The sequence below is a fragment of the Pseudochaenichthys georgianus genome, chromosome 5 (assembly GCF_902827115.2).
Source record: "Pseudochaenichthys georgianus chromosome 5, fPseGeo1.2, whole genome shotgun sequence".
Classification (NCBI taxonomy): domain Eukaryota; kingdom Metazoa; phylum Chordata; class Actinopteri; order Perciformes; family Channichthyidae; genus Pseudochaenichthys; species Pseudochaenichthys georgianus.
The window spans coordinates 771,582-798,488 of record NC_047507.1 but is presented as its reverse complement, the minus strand read 5'-3'; the positions used below and the strand labels follow the sequence as shown (position 1 = coordinate 798,488).

At 40.7% G+C, this 26,907-nt stretch overlaps 1 protein-coding gene across 1 annotated transcript; it reads right to left on the bottom strand.

Moving 5' to 3' along the window:
* Positions 1-496: 496 nt before the first annotated feature.
* Positions 497-26,866, bottom strand: cand2 (cullin-associated and neddylation-dissociated 2 (putative)). The gene is given in 25 exon segments (XM_034084063.2): positions 497-905; positions 1,624-1,731; positions 3,222-3,269; positions 3,271-3,387; positions 3,612-3,781; positions 4,490-4,585; positions 7,937-8,112; positions 8,494-8,633; positions 9,359-9,499; positions 11,647-11,821; positions 12,182-12,369; positions 13,212-13,418; positions 14,440-14,661; positions 15,392-15,544; positions 16,182-16,300; positions 16,574-16,715; positions 17,560-17,849; positions 20,163-20,302; positions 20,491-20,596; positions 21,333-21,531; positions 22,089-22,146; positions 22,793-22,916; positions 23,512-23,666; positions 25,585-25,728; positions 26,689-26,866. Coding segments are annotated over 25 exon segments (3,717 nt in total). The 5' UTR covers positions 26,757-26,866; the 3' UTR covers positions 497-674.
* Between the last annotated feature and the right edge of the window lie 41 nt (positions 26,867-26,907).

Genomic DNA, 26,907 nt, shown 5'->3' with positions numbered 1-26,907 from the left:
ACACTCCACCCACACAAACAGTGTTTCTCCGACTTTATTTCATGTGAACTAAATTGAACTCAATTCTGACCATAAATAAAACAGTGGGGGAAAAAACAATGTAGTCCACAGTGTCAATCATTAAATATATTTTTTAGGAAATCCACACGAAAAAGCCTATGTTTTTTAAATACACCCGTGATCGTATAAGAAATTAGAACAGCATTGTGCTCCTTTAAAAAGTCTCATATCTATGTATAAAACGTTAAAGGTCCCCTATCATACTGTTTTTCATCAATATATTACAGCTCTCAGATATAAACAAAACATGTCTTTGAAGACAGATCATTGCACCATTACCCATAATCCCCTCTGTTTCAGCCCTGTTTCCAAAGTGCTGATTCTATGTCTGTTACTTTAGATGAAAATAAGGAGCCCCTCCCCACGCCCCTCTGAGAGACATTTGGTGACAAAGAAGTCAATGGAGCTCTAGAGGAGATTCAGGTGATAAGGGGGGGGGGGGGGGGGGGTTACCTTGTTGCTGATTGGCTAACGGTTACACAAGCCAAAACATCGTTAGGACATCATAAAGTGGCCATCAGCTTTCCAAAGAGGGGGCACATGTTTATGTATAAGAGACGTCAACAAGTGGATTTTGCATAATAGGTGACCTTTAAAATAAAACACCCCCAATTCTAGCTCATGTCCATGCTCTCTGCGGGCCCGATGCCGCCCCCCTCCCCCCCCTGAACGCTCTGGTAGATGGAGGCCATGTCTGCGTTGGTTCTGATCTGGTTTGCGAAGTCGGCCATGCTGGGGCTGCGCTCCACCTCGGGCACTGCCAGCAGGGCGGCGACGGCACGCATCGCAGAGCGCCGAAGCTCCTCCTGCTTCTCAAACTCCTGCTTCACCGATCCCGCCTTCACCTGCAGGAGGAGAGTCACTGCGGTGAGGAGGGGAACTCATCTCATGCTAATTCACAAGTGTAGTCCTTAGTATGCATTATAGAGTGGTGCAGGAATGAGCCCTACAACTCTGAAAAGAGTCAGCACGTTTCTGGTTGTTAGCCTGAAATAATGTCTGTGGTTACACAAGCTGAGGACATTTTTACTCTACGACATAAAATACTTCAGTAATACCCAACTGGTGGATTTAAAAACGGTGGTTGCTAACAAGTGTCTAAATGAGGCGACTTAGCGTCATCACGCCCAACTTAGCCGCCTTTAGCTTAGCGTTGGTGACGTGAAGTCATGTGACCGCTGTAGTTCCTTTACAGCCTAACGTTAGCTTTTTACTTCTGGAAACTGCATTTACACTTTGCATTATATATTTTATCAGAATTAACACACAAGAATACATTGTAAATATGTAAACACTATCTGCCCCATGTAAAGCTCTTGTAAAGTAATGAGTATTATTGTGAACATGAATGTTAAAGTTGTATATCGTTATCGTTTCTGTCTTTCTAATTTAGTTAAGAATACGAACATTGACATAGTAAGAGTATCTATTGTTGCAATATAGTAGTCTATGGATTTATAAATACATTTAAACATGAAGCTGGAAAAGCTGTGTCAATTCCTGCCCATGCAGAGTCATACCTTAGCATTTATATGAATCCTTATATGAATATGGGGCTGGTACCTTGGTGGTGCAGGTGGCTTTGAGAGGCTCGATCAGTCGGTCCAGTCTCTGCAGAACGGCTGCAGGACACAGAGAGGCGAGGCGGGCCAACATCAGGAACGTCAACATCTGCAGGAACACAGAGAAAGAGGAAGTAGACACAGTGGCTGCTGGCACCGGAGGATTCAAAGGCCTGAGCCAGAGTCTCGATCTCTCTCTCCGCGGAGGACCTGTTCTGGGAGCGGCCACTCTCGCTTATACTTTTGCCTTTATGTTAGTTTTGGTTCCTGTTGAGTTCTGGTTAATAAATATATTTTCTTATATATATTCTTGTCCTTTCCACACTTGTTGTTATGGCCAAGAGCCAGGCCATGACAGATGGGGGCTCGTCCGCTTCTCTTATCTGTACTACAGCAACGGATAGGTAAGATGTGTGTGTGGTGCGCGTGTGTAAAATGTGTTGGGAGCCGGTTTCTGTGTTTGTGGGAAGAACATTATATTTCAGATCGTTATTTGGGGACTGATTACATTACTTTGTGAGGCTTTGATTTGTTTGGTATTATATTTCGGGAGAGTGCTTGCCACTTGTGCTTAGCCGTTGTCAGCTGTTGACACGTGTGGGTTCGTTGGTGCGTTGTATGTGGAGCAGTGCGGAGTTTTCCCTGGTAGGTTTTAGCGGCGGGTCCCTTGGGATTGTTGAGCTGGGTGTGTAGTGTTGCGGAGAAAGTGGTTGAAGCTTCGGCTTGGGAGCATGGCCGTTTGATCCTGAGACTTAAATAAATATAACTTAGCATAGAAAACATTTATGAGTTCAAGAGACTATTGATAGATCTCCTTCACACAGACATCAACATGAACTCTTCCTGCACCTGAACACAACACCAGCTGGGAGTTAATCTGTGTGTTAGCTCCAACCGGCTCCAACGCTATCGTCCTTTAAAACTAAACATAGTTTATTAATATTCCTCTTAGGTGTCGCTTTCAGTATTGTCGATTTCTGGACTTAATTATTATTTTATCATATTTTATTATACTCGTTCTATTGTTTTTTTATTTAGTTTTTTTTAATTGGTCAGTCGTTGGTTCTGATTATAATTGTATCTTCTTTAATTCTGTACTATTGTATTGGCTTTAACTCACATTTCTATTTAATTTTATACGTTTGTCTTTATTCATTATTTGATTTAATATATTTGTCTTGCTTTTTTCGGTTTTTATTAACGTCTCATTAATTCGTCATGGTCTTTTGAACCTTGTTATTCCTACTGCTTCTTCTTGTAATTCACATGTATTACATATGTTGTAATTATATATTGTACAATTTGTACATTTGTATTTTACCTTCTCATAAATATGTATTTTCTCCTTTATTTAATTTTATCCTTTTATTGCACATTTTTACTTTAACTTCACATTTTTATAGAAATGTTTTGTTTGGTGTTGAGGAGCAAAAATCCAATTTCTCCTTCAATAAATAAAATATTCCGATTCTGATTTGTGCATATTGTATTGTAAGCTACTATGAGTTTTTCAGGATGCTGTTTAAAAGTTGGCGTGGTTGTATTTAAGAAGCAGATGTGATCTTTTATAATTGTATTTCCTCAATGTGTTGCACCCACCCTGATGTCGTAGTGATCTTTGAGTCCCTCCTCCACGTGGTCCAGAAAACAGCAGGACGTCCAGCCCCTCCATGCAGCTGTCCAGCAGAGTGTACATGCACTCGAACGCAGCCTTACGGACGTCCAGACCGTCGTCCACCGTGTGTTTGAAAGGACCCATCTCCACCTGCAGAGAACAAACAGGATTCAGCACCGAAATACAAGCATCAGAAATATCATTTTTATATTAAAGAGGCCCGTTTATGCTTTTGGGGGTTTTCCTTTCCCTGTTATAAAGGTTTTTGTCCATGTAAATGGTCGTGATAGGCTAAGGAAAATAGAGACCTTTTTTAACATTAAAGCATGGAAACATGTCACAGGTAAGGCACATAGGGCCCCTTTAAAAGTTACCTCTCTGATGAGGTCCTTCCTGATCTGGGTCTCTCTGTACAGATGAGGCAGCACTGTTGCTAGGAGACCGCGGATGAGAGACGGCTTATTGTGAGCGGCAGAGTTAAACATCACCAAGGAGACGCGCCGCACGTTCAGGTCGTCGTCCTGCAGGGTCTGAAGGAAGTCACCTGACAAACACACAGCATTTTTAAAAAGTATTTTTGGGCCAGAGGGTTTTTATTGTAGATCTTAGAGTGAGCGGGGGAGACAGAGGGGAGACATTGCCTGGAATGTTTGGTCGGCTTGGGAATCAAATCATTTTAATTTCCTTTTTTTGTGTATTTTTATTGGGAATAGGCAAGGTAAGTTGTATTATCTCCTACATGTTTTAAACATAACAAAACATGAGAAATATACAATAAAATAATCTAGCGTTTAAGACAGTGTGTAAATATTTACCCACTGGCTAATACGCACACACACACACACACACACACACACACACACACACACACACACACACACACACACACACACACACACACACACACACACACACACACACACACACACACACACACACACACACACACACACACACACACACACACACACACACACACACACACACACACACACATAAATGTATACATACACACAGACTTGCATATACATATATTCCTCAACACATTCTTAACTACGCTTTAAAAAATATATATCTATTAAAAAAAGAAGAAAATAAACCGTTATTGAATTATATTCTTTTTTACTGTTTTTTGTACTGTTATTTCAGGTGTGTGTGTGTGTGTGTGTGTGTGTGTGTGTGTGTGTGTGTGTGTGTGTGTGTGTGTGTGTGTGTGTGTGTGTGTGTGTGTGTGTGTGTGTGTGTGTGGTACCTATGCAGTCCTTCAGCAGAGCGTCTATTGGAGCAGGATGATCGACGATAGTGAATTTCACAGCCGTCACCACCATGCTGCGAGCCAGAGGAGAGCCTGTGGGGGGGATATTATTACTGCTGTCTTTGTTATTTTAGAGATACTGAACACTAACATCATCACCATACCACAGTATAAGATGTTAAATGCATTGTTTTGTAACTTTCACACTGTCTTTCAGAGTCAAAAACCCTGAGGTGTTTGCAGTGGTGAAAGAAGTATTCAGATGCTTCACTGCAGTAAAGGTACCAACACAGTAAAGTCAAAATACTCCTTAACAAGTGAGAATCCTATATTCAAATTCTCACTTCAGTGAAGTACAGAAATATTATCTGCAGAAAAAAACATATTATTTTTACCATTTCTTCGTACCTAAAACTGTTTTTTCCCTCATTTATTTTCTGAGATGTAATTTTGTTTAAAGTTTATTGAATATTTTGTAACGCAAAATCTTAACATGAAAAGTAATTAAAGCTGTAAGATAGAGCATCACGTTGCCCTTTAAATGCCAGTTTTCTTTACATAATGGCACTGTTTCTTTATTGTTTGTTGTTGGTCTGCGTACTATGAGTACCAACAACACTGCTTTGGATTTCTATCAGGAAACCATGTATTGACTTCAGGGAGCAAACATTAGAAAATGGCTAAATCTGGTTGAAAATAGTAAAAAGTAGAAGTATTTCTTAATGCTCTAAATGTTTTTCATGAAGCACTTTGGATTGCCTTGTGTTGAAAGGTGCTATATAAATAAACTATCATTGCGTTACCTTACATCTTTAATCCAGGACTCTATATAAAGCCTGATAGAAACGTGCTTTTCAGCTTTAATGGGTTTCATTGTGTCCGACTGTCTTTGGATACACACTTTATCTATGTGAGAGTTAAGTTAAACTTCCCTCTTTCAGAGAGGGTACAAGTACACATCCTTTACTCAAGTAGAAGTACAGATACTCGTGTTTAAAAATACTCTGGTAAAAGTAGAAGTACTGACTAAACTTCTTTACTCAAGTAGAATGATTTGAAATGTACTTCAGTAAAAAGTACCCATAGCTAGCAGCTGTTTTAAAGAGTACCTGACCTCCCTTTATATTAATAGAACAATAAAGTCATTGTTAGCTAATGAATGTTTCCATGCTGAACAACGGCAACATGACAACGTTTCCATTGGTCCCTCTTCTTTAGAGAAGACCAGGAAGTGATGGATACACGGATCGTGTTCCAACCAATAGGCACGCAGTGACTCTGAAGAATAATGACCACGCACCAACACACATTCAGACTAAAGGAACCAGCTGTTTGGGAAATGAGAGAAGTAGAAAGTACAGGTATTTGAGTTCAACATGTGAGAATTAGAAAGTACAGGTATTTGAGTTCAACATGTGAGAAGTAGAAAGTACAAATACCTGAACTTTCTACTTCTTACATGTTGAACCCAAATACCTGTACTTTCTACTTCTTACATGTTGAACCCAAATACCTGTACTTTCTACTTCTTACATGTTGAACTCAAATACCTGTACTTTCTACTTCTCACATGTTGAACTCAAATACCTGTACTTTCTACTTCTTACATGTTGAACTCAAATACCTGTACTTTCTACTTCTTACATGTTGAACTCAAATACCTGTACTTTCTACTTCTCACATGTTGAACCCAAATACCTGTACTTTCTACTTCTTACATGTTGAACTCAAATACCTGTACTTTCTACTTCTCACATGTTGAACCCAAATACCTGTACTTTCTACTTCTTACATGTTGAACACTAATACCTGTACTTTCTACTTCTTACATGTTGAACTCAAATACCTGTACTTTCTACTTCTTACATGTTGAACCCAAATACCTGTACTTTCTACTTCTTACATGTTGAACTCAAATACCTGTACTTTCTACTTCTTACATGTTGAACTCAAATACCTGTACTTTCTACTTCTCACATGTTGAACCCAAATACCTGTACTCTCTACTTCTTACATGTTGAACTCAAATACCTGTACTTTCTACTTCTCACATGTTGAACACAAATACCTGTACTTTCTACTTCTCACATGTTGAACTCAAATACCTGTACTTTCTACTTCTTACATGTTGAACTCAAATACCTGTACTTTCTACTTCTTACATGTTGAACTCAAATACCTGTACTTTCTACTTCTTACATGTTGAACCCAAATACCTGTACTTTCTACTTCTTACATGTTGAACTCAAATACCTGTACTTTCTACTTCTCACATGTTGAACTCAAATACCTGTACTTTCTACTTCTCACATATTGAACTCAAATACCTGTACTTTCTACTTCTTACATGTTGAACTCAAATACCTGTACTTTCTACTTCTTACATGTTGAACCCAAATACCTGTACTTTCTACTTCTTACATGTTGAACTCAAATACCTGTACTTTCTACTTCTTACATGTTGAACCCAAATACCTGTACTTTCTACTTCTTACATGTTGAACTCAAATACCTGTACTTTCTACTTCTCACATGTTGAACTCAAATACCTGTACTTTCTACTTCTCACATGTTGAACTCAAATACCTGTACTTTCTACTTCTTACATGTTGAACTCAAATACCTGTACTTTCTACTTCTTACATGTTGAACTCAAATACCTGTACTTTCTACTTCTTACATGTTGAACTCAAATACCTGTACTTTCTACTTCTTACATGTTGAACTCAAATACCTGTACTTTCTACTTCTTACATGTTGAACTCAAATACCTGTACTTTCTACTTCTTACATGTTGAACTCAAATACCTGTACTTTCTACTTCTTACATGTTGAACTCAAATACCTGAACTTTCTACTTCTTACATGTTGAACTCAAATACCTGTACTTTCTACTTCTCACATGTTGAACCCAAATACCTGTACTCTCTACTTCTTACATGTTGAACTCAAATACCTGTACTTTCTACTTCTCACATGTTGAACACAAATACCTGTACTTTCTACTTCTCACATGTTGAACTCAAATACCTGTACTTTCTACTTCTTACATGTTGAACTCAAATACCTGTACTTTCTACTTCTTACATGTTGAACTCAAATACCTGTACTTTCTACTTCTTACATGTTGAACCCAAATACCTGTACTTTCTACTTCTTACATGTTGAACTCAAATACCTGTACTTTCTACTTCTTACATGTTGAACTCAAATACCTGTACTTTCTACTTCTCACATGTTGAACTCAAATACCTGTACTTTCTACTTCTTACATGTTGAACTCAAATACCTGAGTTCAACATGTAAGAAGTAGAAGTAAACAGTGGTCCGAAAAACAAGTAGTGGAGTAAAGTTCTGATTCCAGAAACATGTGTTTAAGTACAGTAATGAAGTAAGACTGCCCTCTTTGCTAAACACACGTTCCCTCCTCACACTGGGTCGTACCGGCTCTCAGCTGCTGTTTGAGTCGAGGCAGGAGTTGTGCAGCGTTCACTAAAGTCAGTTTTCCCAGACACTCAGCCACCAGGTTCCTGGTTCCCTCCTCCGGATACTCGCAGTGCTGGAAGAGCAGAGACCAGATGGACTCAACGTGGGGGGAGAGACTGGAGGCTGCACAGGCACTGAGGAAGAGGAGGAAGAGGAGGGAAATAGTGTTACCGTAGTTTAAAAGCAATCTGGTGAAATTGCCACTTGGAGAAAATCAAATACGCCAGTTTTAAACGCTTCAATAAAAGGCGGCGCTGCAGGAGAGGAGAAACAGAGCTGAACTTTCAAAAAATATGGTTCAAATCAACACATTTTGAATTAAAAGTATACCCTGCTTGGTTTAAACATCTAAACGGGACTCTGAAGTGTTCAATAGGGCTTGAATGTTCAGCAAAAGAGAAACCGCCTTACTCGAGTCATTGTTACTTTACCACAAGGAGTTTAAAAGTCGGCGTTGTTGTTCTTAAGGTGCAGGTGATCTCGTATTATATTATTAATAACCCCCCATGACCCACCTGATGACCTCTTTGAGGGAGTTCAGCAGCAGGTACTGCCTCCTCGGCTGGGTGGAGATCTCCGTCAGCAGGAAGGGAAGGTAGTCGCTCAGACTGCCCACCGCCATGCTACCCAGAGCGCAGGACGCTGCCGTCCTCACCTGAAACACACACCGACGTCTTCTGATGGCTTCGTTCTTCAACATGCAGATATATCCTCTGTGTGTGTGAGTGTGTGTGTGTGTGTGTGTGTGTGTGTGTGTGAGTGTATATCCTCTGTGTGAGTGAGTGTATATCCTCTGTGTGAGTGAGTGTATATCCTCTGTGTGAGTGAGTGTATATCCTCTGTGTGTGTGTGCGTGTATATCCTCTGTGTGAGTGAGTGTATATCCTCTGTGTGTGTGTGAGTGTATATCCCCTGTGTGTGTGAGTGTATATCCTCTGTGTGTGTGTGTGTGTGTGTGTGTGTGTGTGTGTGTGTGTGTGTGTGTGTGTGTGTGTGTGTGTGTGTGTATATCCTCTGTGTGAGTGAGTGTATATCCTCTGTGTGTGTGAGTGTATATCCTATGTGTGTGTGAGTGTATATCCTCTGTGTGTGTATATCCTCTGTGTGTGTGAGTGTATATCTTCTGTGTGTGTGAGCGTATATCCTCTGTGTGTGTGTAATGTAAACACAACAGAGTGGAGAAAGAAATGTCCCTGTTAGGGATTAATAAAGTTCTTCTTCTTGACTCTAAGTGGACTGTCTGAACTATAATCCTGATTCAGTTTAAACAGTAAATGCAGAAAGGTATGAGGGAATTTGACCACGGGAAAACAAGTTTAAATGTAGATAACATGTTGGTTTGTGTGGAGCTAGAGTAGACAGGCACCATGTGTGTGTTACCTCCTCATTGGTGGAAGAAATGGCCTCCAGGATGACTCCCTGCACCTCCTTGCTCGCCCCCAGGCTGCCGCTCCTCCCCACCTCCCCCAGGCACAGAAGAGCCAGCACACGGGCCGACTCTGGAGAACCAGGGTTCTTCACCTGAGGAGAGGAGAGGAGAGAAGTACTCAGATCTTTGACTTGAGTAAAAGTAGAAGTACTCAGATATTTGACTTGAGTAAAAGTAGAAGTACTCAGATATTTGACTTGAGTAAAAATAGTAGTACTCAGATATTTGACTTGAGTAAAAATAGTAGTACTCAGATATTTGACTTGAGAGTAAAAGTAGAAGTACTCTGATCTTGTACTTGAGTAAAAGTAGAAGTACTCAGGTCTTGTACTTGAGTAAAAGTAGAAGTACTCAGGTCTTGTACTTGAGTAAAAGTAGAAGTACTCAGATCTTGTACTTGAGTAAAAGTAGAAGTACTCAGGTCTTGTACTTGAGTAAAAGTAGAAGTAATCAGATATTGTACTTCAGTAAAAGTAGAAGTACTCTGATCTTGTACTTGAGTAAAAGTAGAAGTACTCAGGTCTTGTACTTGAGTAAAAGTAGAAGTACTCAGGTCTTGTACTTGAGTAAAAGTAGAAGTACTCAGATCTTGTCCTTGAGTAAAAGTAGAAGTACTCAGGTCTTGTACTTGAGTAAAAGTAGAAGTACTCAGATCGTGGACTTGAGTAAAAGTAGAAGTATTCAGATTGTGTACTTGAGTAAAAGTAGAAGTACTCAGATCTTGTACTTGAGTAAAAGTAGAAGTAATCAGGTCTTGTACTTGAGTAAAAGTAGAAGTACTCTGATCTTGTACTTGAGTAAAAGTAGAAGTACTCAGGTATTGTACTTGAGTAAAAGTAGAAGTACTCAGATCTTGTCCTTGAGTAAAAGTAGAAGTACTCAGATCTTGTACTTGAGTAAAAGTAGAAGTACTCAGATCGTGTACTTGAGTAAAAGTAGAAGTACTCAGATCTTGTACTTGAGTAAAAGTAGAAGTACTCAGGTCTTGTACTTGAGTAAAAGTAGAAGTACCAGAGTGTAGGAATACTCCGTTTCAGTAAAAGTCCTGTATTCAAAATGTTCCTCAAGTGAAAGTAGAAAGTATTCTCATCTAAATATAGTGAAAGACAGTAAAAGTAGTCGTTGTGCAGATTGGTCCGTTTCAGAATAATATATATGATATGTTTTATAATGATTGATCATGAAAGTGTTCTCAGAGCTGGTGAAGGTGCATCTAGTCTGAAGTACTTTGTAGACTGCAGGGTAGCTGGTGAAGGTGCAGCTAGTCTGAAGTACTTTGTAGACTGCGGGGTAGCTGGTGAAGGAGCAGCTAGTCTGAAGTACTTTGTAGACTGCAGGGTAACTGGTGAAGGTGCAGCTAGTCTGAAGTACTTTGTAGACTGCAGGGTAGCTGGTGAAGGTGCAGCTAGTCTGAAGTACTTTGTAGACTGCAGGGTAGCTGGTGAAGGTGCAGCTAGTCTGAAGTACTTTGTAGACTGCAGGGTAGCTGGTGAAGGTGCAGCTAGTCTGAAGTACTTTGTAGACTGCAGGGTAGCTGGTGAAGGTGCAGCTAGTCTGAAGTACTTTGTAGACTGCAGGGTAGCTGGTGAAGGTGCAGCTAGTCTGAAGTACTTTGTAGACTGCAGGGTAGCTGGTGAAGGTGCAGCTAGTCTGAAGTACTTTGTAGACTGCAGGGTAGCTGGTGGAGGTGCAGCTAGTCTGAAGTACTTTGTAGACTGCAGGGTAGCTGGTGAAGGTGCAGCTAGTCTGAAGTACTTTGTAGACTGCAGGGTAGCTGGTGGAGGTGCAGCTAGTCTGAAGTACTTTGTAGACTGCAGGGTAGCTGGTGGATTTACTCCAGGTGGAACTAAAGTCTGATTCAACACTTGATTAGATTTCACATCATTCATCCAGATCTGTGAATACTTAACTAAAGTGCAAGTGTGTCAAAATTGTACTTAAGAACAGTTCTTGAGTAAATACTTCTGTACTTCACACCTCTGCTTGTACTTTAGTAGATGTCTTTAGTACTTTGTCGTTTTGTTGGTGGATACAGTTTTATTCTGAGTGTCCCATCTTTGAGCGTATGTGCTTAGCTTTCATGATTAAGTAACAAAGGGTATTAACTACATGTAGTGGAGTAGAAGAACACAGTAGCATACAATGTAAATGCTCAACCAAAGCACAAGTGTGTCAACAGTTCACTTAAGCACTTAAACTAAATGTACTCTGATACAGAACCAGTTGTAATCCCACCCACCTCCTGCAGGAGTCCATTCACCGTGGAGGGGGTTTCTTTGGGGCAGGAGGAGGAGAGAGCCGCCACACAGCGAGAAACAGAGAGATACGACTGTCTGTGGATCAGGGGGGAGGAAGAGGAGGAAGAGGAGGAGGAGGGGAGGTGGAACGGATCTGTGAGAGACTTCAGCAACTGACTGAGAGGAGGATGAGGAGGAAGAGGGAGAGAGAGGAGGGAGAGGAGGATTTAAGATGCACAGGTTTAGTCGTCAAATCAGAATCAGAAACGGTTTTATTATCAAGTAGGACGAGAACACGCACGCACGCACAGCACAGCACACACGCACAGCACAGCACGCACGCACGCACGCACGCACAGCACGCACGCACAGCACGCACAGCACAGCACGAACACACGCACGCACGCACACACACACACACACACACACACACACACACACACACACACACACACACACACACACACACACACACACACACACACACACACACACACACACACACACACACACACACACACACACACACACAGGTACCTGTAGCCCAGGTTGGAGGTGTTGGACAGCACCAGCGCCTGCAGGAGGTCCAGGATGGAGGAGAGCGCTGCCCCCTGCAGGAGAGGAGAGAGAACCAGCCTGAAGACGCAGGGCAGCACCGAGAGGCTGATCGTACTGAGAGAGGAGGGGCAGGACCGAGCCATGACGCTGAGCAGGGAGACGGAGACCTGAACATCAGCAGGAGAGGACTCTTTAAAGTAGAGACACTACACATTGATATACACCTGAAAATCAGCAGGAGAGGACTCTTTAAAGTAGAGACACTACATACTGATATACACCTGAACATCAGCAGGAGTGGACTCTTTAAAGTAGAGACACTACACATTGATATACACCTGAACATCAGCAGGAGAGGACTCTTTAAAGTAGAGACACTACATACTGATATACACCTGAACATCAGCAGGAGAGGACTCTTTAAAGTAGAGACACTACATACTGATATACACCTGAACATCAGCAGGAGAGGACTCTTTAAAGTAGAGACACTACATACTGATAAACACCTGAACATCAGCAGCAGAGGACTCTTTAAAGTAGAGACACTACATACTGATATACACCTGAACATCAGCAGGAGAGGACTCTTTAAAGTAGAGACACTACATACTGATATACACCTGAACATCAGCAGGAGAGGACTCTTTAAAGTAGAGACACTACATACTGATATACACCTGAAGATCAGCAGGAGAGGACTCTTTAAAGTAGAGACACTACATACTGATATACACCTGAACATCAGCAGGAGAGGACTCTTTAAAGTAGAGACACTACATACTGATATACACCTGAACATCAGCAGGAGAGGACTCTTTAAAGTAGAGACACTACATACTGATATACACCTGAATATAGCAGAACATGTCCTTTTTAATGTGTGTGTGTGTGTGTGTGTGTGTGTGTGTGTGTGTGTGTGTGTGTGTGTGTGTGTGTGTGTGTGTGTGTGTGTGTGTGTGTGTGTGTGTCTGTGTGTGTGTGTGTACGTTTGTGTGTGTGTGTGTACCTGTGATACGTGCATGTCGCTCTCGTCCACCAGACCCGGCAGCTCGCTCAGGACCGGTTCCAGCGCGGCAGGTTTGATGTTTGCAGCCTGATGCGTGATGATCGAGGTGAGACAGGCCAGCGTCCCGAGCTTCAGAACTCGCTCGTTCTTTCGGAGGAAAGATCCCAAAACTGAGAGCGTCTCCGGCAGGATGGAGGACAGGTCGATCTGAGAGAGGAGGAGGAAATGTTTACAGTGAAGCCTCTACTGCAGAAAAGGCATTCACACACAGTGAAGGAAAGTCGTAAATAAAATGTTCAAATTTCAGACATATATCATCTATTCTTCAGAACATTTTGGGGGGAATTTTTCACATATTCGTGGGAAAAGAATTTGAGACATTTTCTGGGAATTATTCTCTTCTTTTTTTGTCGCATTTTATTGCTGTTTAACCTTTGATAATTGTAAATACTGTTGGGTAGTTACATCTAGAGCAGTGTTTCTTAAACTTTCTCATACCAAGGACCACTTAACCAATAAAAAAACACTCGCGGACCACATAACTCCACAAATATCCAAAATCACATCGTTTTTCTAGAACAGATTACAAATCGCCTGAAAATGGTACAAACAAGTGGCAACATGTGTGATGAAGGTGTTGCGCTGGGCTATATCATACAATTGAAAGTGAAACGTAAGCTCGCTCCATTGCGGAGATATTCCCGCGAGAGTGCGTAAAACTTTAATTTATTAATTAATTTAAAATGTGAAATTGTACCAATATACTCACGGACCACTAGGGGGCGCTCACGGACCACCAGTGGTCCGCGGACCACACTTTGAGAAGCACCGATCTAGAGCAATACAGGCTATGAAAACATCATGTTTGTAGCTTTGTCATGTGAAAACCACGTATCTGTGAAGTTAACTTTTCATTGGTTTCTCAGAAATACAGCCTGTTTTCAGCTCTGTGACGATTTTCCAGCTAATCCAAGAGGCTTTTAAATACTTCATTTAGCTTAAGTAGGAGGACATTTTTATAAAGGAACCCTTCTTTCTTTAGTTTATCACAAACGTTCAAAATAATCTGGAGATGAATGGTTTTCACTGGACAGGAAGACTGAAATCTGTATGATATTAAACTGAAACATTGAGTGGAGTAGAAAGTAAATAAACTTAATGATATTAAAGAAAATGTCATTTTTAAGTACATATCATTTATGAGATAAAACCTGGTGCCCCACTGCACCTTTAAGGGGGAGGCGGAGATGAGGGTGAGGGTCCGGACGGCGGTCAGTCTCGTGATCTCGTTCTTCAACCTCTCCAGGAAGATGGCTAGAACACCTTGAAGCTCCGCCCCCAGGTGGTCGCCCAGGTGACACACCATGTGACCCATACAGGAAATAGCCCTCTCTTTCACTTCCTGGTCGATGTCTGTGGCCTTCAGCCTCTTCAGGGTCACGGAAAACACCTCGGAGGAATAACAAAATTAGATTACCTTTTTATAGATTATCAACAGGTGGGTTGTTGACGAACTCTGAAGCTGGGCTGATTTTCTTTTTTCTTCGAGATTCCGGATACTTTTATATGTTGGCAAAGAACCACCAGTCGATTATGTCCAACTTTCCATTTCATTAAAGTGAATGCAAAAATCGCTGCATCAAAAACATCAGAATAACTTCTCAAAAGAAAGTCACAAAAAGAAGTCTGAAAAACTAAGATGGAGCTACAGATTGCGAGAAGATGCAGACAATGTGGATCTTTAAAGATCTATATCACAGAAATTGCAAGACTTCAGTTTTCAACGTTTAAAATACCTCTCTTAAAGCTCATTATAACAGATATGTATTTATCAGCTTCAAAGGCAACAGACCCAGGAACAGCTCGAACTGCAGGCAGCCGAGAGTCAGATTGATTATTGCTCAGGCGTCATCTCTACTGTGGTGAATCGTCGGAAACAAAACAATACATTTTGCATTTAGCTATCTCAATATTTATAAAAGATCTTACAAGATTGTAGCTCCAAATAAAGCAGCATGTTGCAGTGCTTTCTGCCTTTGTTGAGTAGTCTTCAGGCTACCGTTTGTTACTCACAAGGCCCTACATGGCTGTGCCCCTTCATGCGTCTCAGACCTCTTACATCCCACTCAGATCAGTCGACCATGGGCTCTTATTTATACCCTCTGTAGACCCCTCCTCACCTCTCTGACGAAGGGTTTGGGGTCGAATCCCCCCCCTGCTGAGGGTCCTTGAGGCCTCATCACTCTCACCAGCTGCAGGACCACCAGCAGAGCCTCTGAGGTGATCTTATAGAAGGAGTCCTCCACACAGGAGACCACCGGGGGGAGCAGCACCTGCAGGGGCACGAGCACATCTAATCAAATCTAATCCATTCAAATCAAACTTTATTTGTATCGCCCAATATCACAAAACCAAGTGTGTCTCAGTGGGCTTTACAAAAACAAACAACAACATTGTATAAGATGGAGTTAGAGCAACATGAGAAGACAAGATAGTGTGTGGAGTACAAATAGAAATAAAACAAAATAAGATGCAACAAAAGACAATAGAAAGACTTATTGGTAGGCCAGCTGAAGGCTCTGACGTGAGCGCATCAGGAGGTGGAAGCGAGATGCATTAGGACACACTGTGCTTCTGGCCAGCGTTAGAGGTGTGGTGCACACACACCTAGAAACGCTTTGTTTGTACCAAGCATTCATTGAGAGCCTTATTTGTTTTTCTTTTATCGGCTGGTTCCATAGCCTGACACTGAAAAGCAGGAACAGCCTGAACAGCAGAGAGACTTCTGGCCTCTGCAGGTCATCAGGGCGTTGAAACTCTAGCTGCTCTGAAGACTAATCTCTTTTCAAAATCATTCATCCCCTGCACTCAAACTTTTACATTCTTGATTATTTACTGATTGATTGATTGATTGGTTGATTGATTGATTGGTTGATTGATTGATTGGTTGATTGAAGATGTTTAAAGGACCTGCATGTGTGGCTGAAAGGCTTCAGGAGGGTGGGAGAGGAGGAGAACATGGAGGAAGGAGAGAGCATCGATCCTCATGGTGGAGGAGGAGGACCTGTCAGTCAGGGAGAAGACGATACCTGAGGAGGAGGAGGAGGAGGAAGAAGAAGAAGAAGAAGAAGAAGAAGAAGAAGAAGAAGAAGAAGAAGAAGAAGAAGAAGAAGAAGAAGAAGAAGAAGAAGAAGAAGAAGAAGAAGAAGAAGAAGAGAGAAAGTGAGAAGGTTGAATGTAATCAAAAGACGTATAGATGTTAGTAGGGATGAGGTAGAAATAAAAAGATAAGGGCAGTGTCAAATGAAGAGTGTGTGTGTGTGTGTGCGTGTGTGTGTGTGTGTGTGTGTGTGTGTGTGTACCTGGTATCAGAGCAGGGATGTGCGTCTCCAGAGCTCCAGGAGCAGTGTGACTCAGCTCAGAGAGGAGGGAGAAGCAGCCCTGTCTGGATCTGATGCTCTTCTCCTTCAGCTGCCTGTGCAGAGCCTTTACTATCAGAGGCACCTGGACACACACACACACACACACACACACACACACACACACACACACACACACACACACACACACACACACACACACACACACCACACACACACACACACACACACACACACCACACACACACACACACACACACACACACACACACACACACACACACACACACACACACACACACACACACACACACACACACACACACCACACACACACACACACACACACACACACACACACACACACACACACACACACACACACACACAAAATCGGTATTGTCTAAAGTAAAAATCCACTAAGACGAACAGACTTCAGCTCCTCAGGAAAACAAGCTTTTGGGTTTTCAGATCTCCAAAGACATTCTAAATCTAACAGAAATCATATAAGCATTATTTAAGTAGTAGCATAGATGACGTGCACCCATTCAGCCTAAGTTAATAATAATAAAGCTTTATTCATATAACACTTTTCATATAATAGGTGACGCTGAAAGTGCTTTAACAAGGGGTTGATTCTGCCTTGAGGCCTTTATAATATAATAAAGCGTTATTCTTATAGTTTCAAAGTGCTTGGACAACGTGGCACACATGAGAAATTAAACTTTGAATCCCTTCTCCTGTCTATTTGTTGGCTGTTCTCTATAATAAAGGCACAGCACCCGCCCCAAAGGATGATATAAGTCTGAGAGTCTGTTCCAACATAGAAACGGTGTTCTGTAAAGTAAAGATTCACTACGACGAACGGACCTCAGCTCCCGCAGGAAACCACAACTTGTGGGTTTTGGGATACATCTGAGACCCATGATATATGCCTAAGAATAGCATGATAGGAGATCTTTAAACACCTGTGTCCTCAGCAGCGTGAGGGCCGGCTCCTCCCCCCCGGGCCTCACGTTTCCCTGCAGGCTGGTTCCCCCTCGGGTCTGTCTGAGCAGCGAGGAGAAGGCGCTGAACACGTCCGCCCTCACGTTCTCCTCGCGCTCCTTGAAGCGAGCCAGCAGGGCGGGGCAGACGGAGGAGAAGAAGCTCAGCAGGAGGTCCCGCCGCGTCGCGATCAGAGACTCCAGACACTTGATGGAGGAGCGACGCACCTTCCAGCTCATATCGTCATCGTCACTGTACTCATCGTCTGACTCTGGAGACAAGAGGAGAGATGGTTATTTTGTTCTCTATATATCATGCATGGAGGTGTAAATAAAAATCACACCCGCCTCAGTTTACAGTCCACTCAAATCTACACGTTATTGCTCACAAACATACATTACCCCTTTCCTTCCAAGTCGTGGCAAATGATACATAAATACAGACATGCAGTTAAATGGGTAGTCGGCACAGACCGGTATGCTTACAAATACACGGTTATTTTTCAATGGACTCAGACAGAAAATCTTACTTTGTTTCCATCACTCATCATTGGCGATAACTCAAATAATACAAAGTATATCAAGATATGTTTGACCAATTAGGAACGCTGTGGCTCAGGGGATAGTGTGCTGGACTTCGAAGCAGGAGGTAGCAAGTTCAAGTCCCACTTGACCCCAAAGTGCTCCTGTGGGGATTGCCCACAGTATTGAGTGTGGAAGTCGTTTGGATAAAAGCGTCTAACTCATGTAATGTAATTATCTAGAGATGGTTATTTTTAACGGATTCATATTTTCTCTTAGGGCTGCTCAATTAATCGTATTTTAATCGCGATTACGATTATGGCTTGCAACGATTACGAAAACAACGTAATCGAAATAAAACGATTATTTTTCTATTGTCTTTCAGTTGAACTATACTTACAGTTCAGGGTAATCAACTGATAAAAACATACTGTTCACATTTTTTTGTCCAATAAATGGATGTTTTCAAAGTCAATGAATAATCGCATTTAATAATCGCAATTACAATTATTGACCGAAATAATCGAGATTATGATTTTTGCCATAATCGAGCAGCCCTATTTTCTCTCATTGTCTTTAAATCACTTATCATTGGCCTAGGGAGATTCAATTATATTTTATCTCTCAATCAATCTGAACAGACCCACAAAACAATGCATTATGGGCAGGGCCGGCCCTGACCAATTTGCTGCCCTAGGCAAGATTTTAGCTGGCGCCCCCCCCCCCCCAAATGAAGACACTCACTATGACTCGCACGTGCACGTTTGTGGCATGACCACCAAAACAGAAAGATATGGACACAAGATGTGTGCAACTGTATTTAGTTTCCTATCCATTTGAACATGATTGAAGTGGGGGGGGATCTCACCTCCTCTAGGGGGGTCCGGGGGCATGCACCCCCGGGAAGACTTTTTTTATTTTTATATTGAAGTTAAAAGCATCGATCTGGTGCACTTTGAGAGCAACATTAGGAGATCTATGGAAACATCTCTCAACACCCATATAAAACAGAACTGTAAGCAGATTTTCTTTTTCTTTATGGATATTTTATAAATCACTCCCCTTTCAAACTGTATTCTTGTTTATTAATAACAACTTTTTTGTACTGTCAGTATTTTATACCTGTTTTTCACCTATTCTCTTATTGTTTTATAACTATAATGATCATATAAAGGTGTGCCTTTACCTCACTGAGCTGAGGTTATCAGAGCCTCTCAGTCTTTCAGGAGAGAGCTCTCTAAAGCTCTCCCCCCGTGGCCGCTTACACAGTAAATTCCAATGTTAATAAAAGCACACAGAAGCTGTGTACGTTTTTTGGGAGTTTGATTTATTTTAAATTAATACAAATACAAAATTAAAACCTATAATTGCACACTAAAACCATTATTTCAAAAAAAAGAACAATTTCACATAAACCTCTGGTTTTTACTGGGGCTGGGGCAGTTCAACTTGATTTTGGGGGGGGGGGTGTGCCATAGTTTATGGGCGCTGTACGCAATATAGGCGTAGTTCTGTTAGTACTGTATAAGATAATAAGATTCATTCATCATTCGCCTATACTGCCTATGCCGAGGGCCGGCACTGATTATGGGTTTTTGTATTGTGCATTATTAGATACAGACATGACTTTCTTTTTTAAATCCAAATACCTGAAATTAGGACTAACACTGACTGTGTGCTGGAGTTCTCTACTTACAGTACATCCAAATTCATGGAACTTTATTTGAGTATTTTTCAGATTACAAGTTACTTAGTCAAGTAAATAAGGTAACAATTGATTTTCTAACAAATCATTCAAACTGAGTCCTCAGTCAGAAATAACCTCAAGACACGACTGAACACGGATTACTGTCAAACTTGTATTAAAAGTTAAATAAAAACAAATTAATATAATATTTTGCTTATAAACTCTTTACTGAAAATAATGTACTGATGTTAGTCTTTTGTAATCTACATGTATATATGCTAAGTACATTAAACATTCTTTCATCAGTTACATGCAACATACTTACCATAATACCCATCAGTATTTGAATCAGCACAAAACATAAATGAACACACACCTTCCTCGAGCCCTTCCTCCACGTCCATGCTGTCTTCCTCCTCCTCTTCATCGTCATAGTTGTAGTTCGGGTCAAAGGTCATGAACTTAAGGCAAAGCTTTGTCACCGTGGAAACATGTGGGGACATCTCCTTTGGACAGCTGTCAATCAACGGAAACAACAACATGAAGGTCAGTGTGAGTGTGTGTGTGTGTGTGTGTGTGTGTGTGTGTGTGTGTGTGTGTGTGTGTGTGTGTGTGTGTGTGTGTGTGTGGGTGTGTGTGGGTGTGTGTGTGTGTGTGTGTGTGTGTGTGTCTGTGTGTGTCTGTGTGTGTGTGGGTGTGTGTACCTGCGTATAAAGGCTTCAAAGGCCTGGAAACAGTACTCTCTCAGCTCGTCGTCCTCCACGTCCGTGAACTTCAACACCATCGGGATTAACTTCTCTAAATGTTCACCTACACACACACACACACACACACACACACACACACACACACACACACACACACACACACACACACACACACACACACACACACACACACACACACACACACACACACACACACACACACACACACACACACACACACACACACACACACACACACACACACACACACACACACACACACAAGACAAAGCTTATGAGTTTCTAGATGTGTTATTTTTTCGTAAATTGAGAATGAAAATGTCAAAATGAAGATCTTTTCAAAATAAAAGTATGTTAGTAATCGACATGGAAACTGATATCCAAAAGGTACAGGGGGAAAAGATGAGAACTTAGCCGTGTGATTAAAGAAAATACTTTAAAATCATTATGCAAAAACGTTCTGTACTTTAGACTACTACTGAGTCATTATTGAGAAATGTCTCATTATGATACCTAATATGTTATCATATTAACTCATTCATTTAAGATACTAAGTCATTATTTCTTAGATATTAAGTCACTATTTTAAGATACTGTGTCATTAGGTTTGAGTTATTTCATCATTACCAAGATACCATGTCATTATTTTGAGATAATAACTCATTGTTTAAAGTTTTCTAATTGAAATGACCGGAATATTCTGGCAAAAAAAATCGAAATGTTTTCATTTTATTTTGTTACTTTAACAATTCCTCAGTCAGGAACGCAATGTGTTGTCCTTAAATCTAGTATCACGTGAGCGTGGCAGCAGATCTCACCGACTCGATGGCCGCCCTGACGACTGACGGTTGCTAGGCACTGGATGTACGTCCTCGCCATGGAAACGGGCGGGGCCTTGGCGAGCTCATTGGTCAGGTGTTCAGTCAGCTGGGAGAAGAGGGCGGGGCTACAGCAGGGAACCAGGTGACCCAGAGCCAAGATGGAGCGCTTCCTCACCGCCATCCTGGAGCTGGTCAGCTGACGGAGGGAAGGATGGATATTAGGTTTATCTGGGTGTCTGTTTTAACTACCATCATGCAACGTGGGTAGGCAGTTCATTAAAACATCACTATTTTGAGATGCTAAACTTTGTTTTTGTACATTCCCAAAGATATTGAAGTGACTGTTATTTCGTATATATTGATTGTTGTGCTTTTATCTTAATGTGTGCATGTGTATAAATGTGTATGTTGATTGTGTATATATAGGATATACATATTTTATACATATTTGTATATATCTTTGATTTAGTATTCTGGATTGTGGGAAACGGTATTTCGATCTCTCTGTCTGTACACACAAACTGACTGACAATAAAGTTGACTTTGACTTTTGAAGTTCCTTATCCTAATGACTTTATTGCATGGCTAGGTTTTCATTTCATTATAATATAACTTAATTAACTATGATTGATACAAATAAATATAATAAAATAACATATCATATTATCAAAAAAACTATTATTGCTACTAATATTCTGATTGTATCATTATATATCATTTTATAACATATTCCCTCTTGTCTGTTGTTGTTACCTGAGGGAGCAGACTGGAGAGCAGAGCGCTGTGGAAACTGACCAGAGCACCACCTAGCCTGTGAAAGGTAAATAAAAGCATAGTAAAAACAACAACAATCAATAATGAATTAGTCAATTAACAAAAAAACAATGCTGGTGTTCAGTAGATATAATGTGAACCTTGGACACCATCATATATTGAGCATTTTAGATGAGCTAATTATAAGAGACAGATGAGATATTTCGATCTTAACCAAAGCTGCTTGACATGTTTTATAATGTTTTGTGGTTACTGTCGTGTCAAACTATCATATAATCATTTAACATATTGACTTATACTCTGGTTGCCTTTTACACTGTTAAATTGTATGTTTAGTCTTGTATGTGTTTAACAGAGACATATGTTAAGGATTTACATTGCTGGAGGGCAAAGGGAAAAAGGTTTTTTTTTAAATGGTTAAAGACTGGGGGGTGTTATGGTTTAATGATGGGGATGTTTAGATGATGCCTGAGAGAATTTAAGGGTGGGACCAGTTGGACTTTCTCTCGACTATATGATGTGACTGCAAGCTGTGTTCTGAACTTCTTTATCCTCTGAGGATGACGTAGCTCTGTTCCAACATTTATTTCACTTGCATTTTGACTTTCGTTATTACTTTATTAAATATAACAAAAGACAAACTTTCTCCATGAATACTTTTCTCTTCAGAACTCCACAGTTACCTTCCCAGCATGTCTGACAGGATGTCCAGAGCCTCTAACTGGACGGAGACGTCTTCCTGTTTCCCCATCGCTCCGATCAGCTGGGAGGTGATCTTCTTACACACACCCACTGTCAGCGTCAAACCTGGGAACACACACACACACACACACACACACACACACACACACACACACACACACACACACACACACACACACACACACACACACACACACACACACACACACACACACACACACACAGCAAACAACTTAAGCTTAAAACAGCAACAGATCTGGCAACGAAAACATTTAAATAATAATTATATTGCGTTTGTAATATGTATTTATATTGGATACAATAACCAAACAACAAGTCTATTTTGTCGTTTTTTAATCCCCTTCAATAAATACAGCAATCAAACTTCATTTTAAAGTGCTTTATTATTATTGATCAACATGAATTAGGATGTAAAAGTAATACAATGTTGAGAATAAAACAGAATGAAAGTGTAGCATTAAAAAAAGAAACCAAGATTATGATCAAATAAATGGCAAATTAAGATCATTAGAAACCGCCAGAAAGAGACAGTTTCATCCCACGGGCCATAAGACTGTAACATGTCATAACTACACTGGAGCTATGCACACATCACGGTAAAAGCCTTGAAACTTGAGAAGACGCTTGTCTCATGATCTAAAATAAGAATATATATTTCTGTGAGTATTTAACCTCTGACCTGTGGAAGTCAGCGGCAGCTCAGCGATCACCGTCTTCAGCCCCATGCTGGAAATGTCTCTGAGCGGCTCTTTGTCCGACGTCATGTTGGAGCACAGCGTGTCCACCATCACCTCCACCTGAGGCTCCTTCACTTTGCTCACCAGAGGGGCCAGGCTGAAACACACACACACATAATCATTATATCTATTGATCCTCATCATTCAGAGGCTCCTTCACTTTGCTCACCAGAGGGGCCAGGCTGAAACACACACACACATAATCATTATATCTATTGATCCTCATCATTCAGAGGCTCCTTCACTTTGCTCACCAGAGGGGCCAGGCTGAAACACACACACATAACACTGTAGATATCTATTGATTTTTTAAGAATTTTAAACGTTTTTCTTTATGCTTTATAACACATTTTAATATTTTCAGAATATTGACTTTTTTCAGAATCTTTACAGAATTCCAATTTTTCCAAGATTTCTAACTCGACTTTTTCTCAGATTAGTTTTGAATTTTTCACTTTTTCTCGGAATTTTCATTTTTTCCCCGAATTTTTACTTTACTCCGAATTAAAAAAAATTCTACGATTTTCAACATTTTCTCAGAATTATAATTTATTTCAGTTTTTATTTTATTTTTTTTCTGATTTCAACTTTTTTAGATTTCCAACTTTTTCTTAGATTTTTTTACTTTTTCTTCAAATTTTTATTTTTTCTGAACTTTGTTTCCATTCCTTCAGAATTGTGAATTTATTTAGAATTTTCCTATTTTCAGATCAGAACTTTTTCCATGATTTTCTTTTTTTTTCAGAACTGTGACGTTTTCTCAGAATACAAAAAAAGAGATAATTTAGGATTTTGGGGGGATTTAAAAAAAAAAGATTATTCTCGGAATTTCCATTTATTCTGAATTTTGACTTTACTCAGAATATTTTCTAAGATTTTCAAAATGTTCTCAGAATTATGATCTGTTTGAAACCAGGGGCCTATACTGCGAACCTGGTTCAACCTAACCTGATATGTTTGAGTTAGCCGGTTGGCCTAATCCAAAACATACGCGCTCTCGCTAAACTGTCCTACGACGCTGGTTATCAAGTGGATCGCTCAAGCCAGCCGTGTCCTATCTAGTTAGGTGCGCGTTCACATGAAAGGGGTGGTATCTGGAGCATTCGACCAATCACAAACATGGAGAAGCGTACTGACAGCGCAGCGTCATACTTCCTGAATGAAAAGTGAACTTTAATACTAGTCAAAAATGAAGAAGTTAAACTTTAAACATCCATGACTTAAACACTTGATCAGGATCAAAGCCTCAGAGCTGCACCTGCAAGGTGAATACAGCTGGAACAGAACAAGTGTTTGAATGCATTCATTAACAGGTTTATGATATCACTGCCCCGTCTAAAACACGATCCGACTTCAATTACATTTGTCTCGAGTGTTTCGTCAACTTATGTGTTGCTTAAAATAATACTTCTGCATACAGTATGTGACGCTGTGAGTGTTGCACGGCCAGATACGGCTCAGCTGACTCAGATCAGGAGATATATGATACATATGAAGTGATATGCCGCGGACTGTACTTAATGTACTCTGATCCGGTTACTTATGTTGTGGCCGATATTTAAGTGCTTTCTTAACGCTAATGTTATAATAGTCAGATTGCTCTGAAGATGGAGGTGATATTCTATTCATGTTCACGTTCACACAGTCGGTGATTTTTGCCGGCCGTCTTTCCTGCGACGGCAGCTTTTCTGTATTTCCTTTCTCCTGTAATATGACTTGATCGCTTTAAACTCCGCACACTGAGCTCTGATTGGTCAGCAGGCGGTGCTTTCACTGAGTTGAGCTCTTAGCCTGCAACCTAACCTGGTCCCGACCAGGTTAGCTGCTTAGCATAAGTTACCATGGAGATTTAGCCTGCTAAAAGGAGAACCAGCTTCGTAGGACCGGAAAGCCGGAGTTTTCCCTGAATTTAGCCGGCTAAGCGAAAATCCTGCTTCGCAGTATACCCCCCTGAAGTCAGCGAGTATAAACCGACTCCATGGTGGGAACAGTGTTTACGTCCTCTGTGTTTTTACCATTTCACTGCCAGGTTCTGCACCTCCCCGTTCTTGTCCTCCAGCAGTTTGAGCAGCATCGTCACCACTTTCCTCTCACTGTCCTCATCCAGCTTTATGCTGTCCTTCTGCAGCTCTAGCATCAGGTCATTGGTAGCCATGAACCTGGACACACACACACACACACACACACACACACACACACACACACACACACACACACACACACACACACACACACACACACACCACACACACACACACACACACACACACACACACACACACACACACACACACACACACACACACACACACACACACACACACACACACACACACACACACACACACAGAATGAAGATGCATACACAAAATGACCTGTCTTAATGATTATGAATTACTTAAAATGTCAGATTTTATGTTGTTATGAGACCATAAGAAAGACTTACTCATCAATATTTAATGGGAGAATGTGTGTTGTTGTCATGTTGTTGTTGTTGTTGTTGTTGTTGTTGTTGTTGACGCTTATCATTCTGACATGTTTCTACATAATGAGTAGTTCTAGTTGTTGGTACTTTTGGTAGGTTTTCGGGGGGAGAGGCAAAGTACAAGTTCATATTGAAAATGACTATTGACTTTTTGACTGATTTTGAATGCAGGACTTTTACTAATAATGGACTCTTTCTACCAATTTACATCTTTACACACATTGACACACTTCTAATAATATTAGTTAACTTTCTTTGTGATTACAGGTGTCTATCTTGTGAAAAATAAAACACTTTAATTCAATACAAAATTATAAAAGTACACTGAGAACTTATTTGTGATTGAGCTAACTCAACCCAACACACATTTCACATATTGGTGTTTTTTATTATTAGTTATTACCTACACATTCAGTATGATTACACACATGAGGACTTTTTAGGACTTCAAGCTAACTTGTCTAACACATTAAGCTACTTTTTAAATAAGTTATAAGTTACTAAACTACCAGTGTTATTTACTTTGGTCTCTCTTAAAAAAGCCATATTACATGTCAACAATGAGATACAATGACAGACTGGACTGAAAAGTGTCATCTCACTGTCTCACACACACATTGTAACTCTGTCTTACCTAAAGTCTTTGTCAGTGGATGTCATTTTCTCCAGCAGGTTGGAGATATAGTAGGAAACGCTGGACATCCTGGAACTTTGACACCTGTCAGCGGCTCTAAGAGAACTTATTGTCCGTGGAAAGTGAGCAAACTGGGGCAACAGATTTGAGATTTAACCCGACAACATGGCGAGGAGTGGAGGGGACAGAGAAAAGTAACACCGGGGGGAACCTGACACT